Here is a 3,747-nt window from a genome sequence, read left to right on the forward strand (position 1 = left end):
TTTTCAGAATCGGAATCTCCATAGCCTAAAACGTGGGATTCCGTAAAAAAAATTAATAAATAAGGGGGGGGGGGAAGGTTCAGATTACATATAGTCCATCTCTACCATAATAATAATAAAACTAACAGATGAAAATACTGCCTCACACATCAGTTCAGTAAGTCTGCTTCTCTGCAACAATAGCAAGTAACAGAGGTCTGGAACATGGAAATATCCCTCCTCAGCTCTTCCATCAGAAATAACTTTACAAGCGTTTATGTGAGTTCGGGCAGAGGTGCATATAAGAAAATAGCCAAGCAGGTGTAACACATACAAATTAACGCAGGCAATTAAAAAAAAATTGGTGAAAATAGTCGCAGGCAGTAAGTGAAAATATCCGAAAACACAGCAGCCAAGCTAAAGAACCAACCAAATAAACCACATTTAGTAGAGATGACCCGGAAGTTGTTGCTCTTCCGCCAACAGCACTACATTTCTTCGAAGTTTTGCGATTCAAACTGAATAGATCCGAATTTAGTTTGTTGACTCTAAGATAGACACATCACATAGTGGATGGCGGTGACTATGGAGATGTTTAACGTACATATTATTGTTGCTCAATTTCCTTTCTATTTTAATGAAAGAAGGAGAAGAGAGAATAAGGACGGAATTTGGTTAGTCTTTGGCTCGAAGTATTACTTGTTTCTTCAAGGTGGAATAAACAATTGAAACCTGATTCTCGGAAATCTCATTGCTTTCTTTGGAAACTTGTTCATTTATTTCAGGTGATAAGGAAACGATGTTACACTCCTTTTTGTTCTTTTCATAAACAGTGAGTAAACATTTGATGAAAATACTGCCTCGCACATCAGTTCGATAGGCCTGCCTTTCTGCAATAGTAGCATAAGTGACAAAGAGGTCTGGAACATTGGAATATCCCTCCTCAGCTTTCTTCTCATAAGTAACTCTGCAAGCGTTTACATAAATGAGTTTCGGTTTGTTTTTCAGCTGAGAACTATCTCGTAAAATTGTTTTTATAGTGGAATAAGATAATTTCTCACCATCAGTTCCAACAATATTGCCTATAACACCATGTGACATCAAGAACATAACGAAACAATCTTCTCTGGCTGTACTTTCCTTCGATGCTTTCTCAATTATTGCTTTCATTTCCTCGGCCGTTTTATTAGAATAAAGTTGAACATCGAAATTGAAATCAGTGAAAAGTTTCGTAATACCCTCCACATCCTTTTCGCTTCCGAACCTTTCCTGGTGTTTCTCCTCATCGTCAAATTTCACATTATTTATTAATATAACACGACCATGTGGTTTGAATTTCATCGGGTAGGCTGACTTGTCGAACAGAATAGATATCCGATTCTGATTTGAATTTTTCAAGGCCAACATCAATTCATCGGACGCATATGGTAGTTTCGGATATAAAAAACCATATAAACATCGATGCTGTTCGTCAGGGTTTCTGTGAGTCATTATTACACTTCTATGTTCCTCACTCAATAAACCTTTGGCTAAAGCTTCATCTAAAAATGATTCGATATCGTCCAAATATTTTACAAAATTATAACGATAGCTTGAAAATTCTTTTTGTGAAATATGATATTCTTGTTTAGCACTCATGTTTATGTAAAATTATAAATATGAAAACAATACAAATGATGGAAAAAATTTCACTTATTACCTGACAAACTCAGCCTACCTTTCACTTCCTGCTTTACGAAGTTGCCGGTGTAGAATACCCTACTTCGATTTGTTCCGGGACAGCAGTTATAAAAACATGTAAGCTGAGTGATTAGGGGTATTCCGTTGATTAGATACACTGGAATCCACATCGTAGTAAGTGACGGAGTGCCAGTTTGAGTTGGATTAACAATTTATAGTACAGAGAGATGTGACAAGGTGACGCCGTAGTAGGATGGTATCGCAGTTTTGTGAGATTTGGCTGTTATTTTTAGCATGCGAATAGCCTGCTTGAAAGCCAAGGCCGTAGAATCGGGAAAGGAGGGGTTGGGGTAATTTTTTTTTTTTTTTTTTTTTGAAAAATTGAAATTTTACAAACAATTTTTTTCAGAATCATAATACTCTCCGAATCTTTACCCTTTGAACGATGGGCCGTTCAAAGGGAAAAGATCCAATAGAGTTATTTCAAAATATCCGGCAACAAATCGAAGTAAAATACTCTACACCGGTTACACCGTTTATCTTATCGTACACCAGGAAGTCAATAGGTTGACCGATCCTTCAGGTAAAAATTGATATTTTTTTACAGATTTATATTGTTTTAATATCTATAATTTTATATAAACATGAACACTGAACAAGTACATCATATTTCTAAGCAACAATTTATGCAAATCCGAGTTGATTTTGTAAGACACGTGGACGATATCGAATCGTTTTTAGATGAAGCTTTATCCAATGGTTTATTGATTGAGGGACATAGAAATGAAATAATGTCCCAAAGAAATCCTGACGACCAAATACGAAAGTTACATGATTATATATTTAAGAAACTTCCATATGATTCAGATAAATTGATGTCAGCCTTGAAAAAGTCGAAACATATTAAGATATTTGATCTTTTAGACGAACAGACAGCCTACCCGATGAAGTTCAAACCACATGGTCGTGTTATATTAATAAATAATGTGAAATTTGACGATGAGGAGACATACAAGGAAAGGCATGGAAGCGAAAAGGATGTGGAGGGTATTACGAAACTTTTCACTGATTTCAATTTCGATGTTCATCCTCATCCTAATAAAACAGCGAAAGAAATGAAAATAATAATTGAAGAAGCAACTTCAAAAAGTACATCAGGTGAAGATTGTTTTGTTATGTTCTTGATGTCACATGGTATTATAGGGAATATTGTTGGAACTGATGGTAAGGAATTATCCTATTCCACTATTAATACAATTCTAAAGGAGAGTTCTCAGCTGAAAGACAAACCAAAACTCATTTATATAAATGCCTGTCAAGCCAAATCTGAAAAAGAAGATGTCAAGCAATATTTCGATGTTGCAGACCTTCATGTTACTTTTGCCACTGTTCCAGAAAGCCTGGCTTACCGAAGTAGCAAGAGAGGCAGTCTTTTCATCGAAAGTCTACTCACTGTCTATAAAAATAACAAAGAAAAGTGTGGCATCTCATCATTATCATTTGAAATAAATGCACAAGTTGCTGAGAAAAACGATAAGATTTCTAAGGATCAGGTTTCAAGTAATTATTCCACTTTAAAGAGAGAGGTGATACTTCAAGCCACAGACTAACCAAATTCCGTCCCTATTCTCTCTTCTTGTTTCATTCAAATATAAAGAAATTGAAGAACAATGGTATGTACGTTAAACGCTTCCAAATTCGCCCCGTTCCATTCCATGATGTGTTTATCTTAGATTCCACGAACTAAATTCTTGCCCCACATCACCTGACTGATAAGTATTTCACATTTAGATACAAAACCAGTAATTTTAAGAGGAGGACGTATTAGAAACCCTTCCATTGTATTGACTGGCGGGTGGGTGATGAAAAGCATGGTTTGATTCAAGCAAATCTAAACTCGGCTTGAAGGAATGATGCAAGCGATTTTATCCAGCGTTGCAATGACTAGTTTTGGTTTAATAACTAATGGTTTTTTTTTTTTTATTCCACCAAAAATCTATTTTGTTATATGTGAGTGAAATCGAATGGAATTTTTGTGCTCATGGAAGGTAGCTATACCAGTCTGACTGCTCTATATTAAGAAAAAAT

The 3,747-nt window shown here is 35.5% G+C and overlaps 2 protein-coding genes across 2 annotated transcripts in view; one reads left to right on the forward strand and one right to left on the reverse strand.

The window, feature by feature from the left end:
* Window positions 1-532: 532 nt before the first annotated feature.
* Window positions 533-2,042, reverse strand: LOC106883554 (caspase-7). Its single transcript, XM_014934602.2, has one exon. It carries the CDS (start codon window positions 1,615-1,617, stop codon window positions 655-657), a length of 963 nt encoding a protein of 320 aa, XP_014790088.1. The 5' UTR covers window positions 1,618-2,042; the 3' UTR covers window positions 533-654.
* Window positions 2,043-2,303: 261 nt separating this feature from the next.
* Window positions 2,304-3,747, forward strand: part of LOC106883553 (caspase-7) — a 12,029-nt gene continuing 10,585 nt past the window's right edge. The window contains exon 1 of the mRNA XM_014934601.2: window positions 2,304-3,136. Coding sequence (XP_014790087.2) covers window positions 2,304-3,136 — 833 coding nt within the window. The remainder of the gene's footprint in view (window positions 3,137-3,747) is intronic.

Source organism: Octopus bimaculoides, chromosome 26, assembly GCF_001194135.2.
Source record: "Octopus bimaculoides isolate UCB-OBI-ISO-001 chromosome 26, ASM119413v2, whole genome shotgun sequence".
Classification (NCBI taxonomy): Eukaryota; Metazoa; Mollusca; class Cephalopoda; order Octopoda; family Octopodidae; genus Octopus; species Octopus bimaculoides.

Coding starts and splice junctions, on each gene's coding strand:
- LOC106883554 (XM_014934602.2), bottom strand. CDS start 1,617: ATGAGTGCTAAACAAGAATATCATATTTCACAAAAAGAATTTTCAAGC.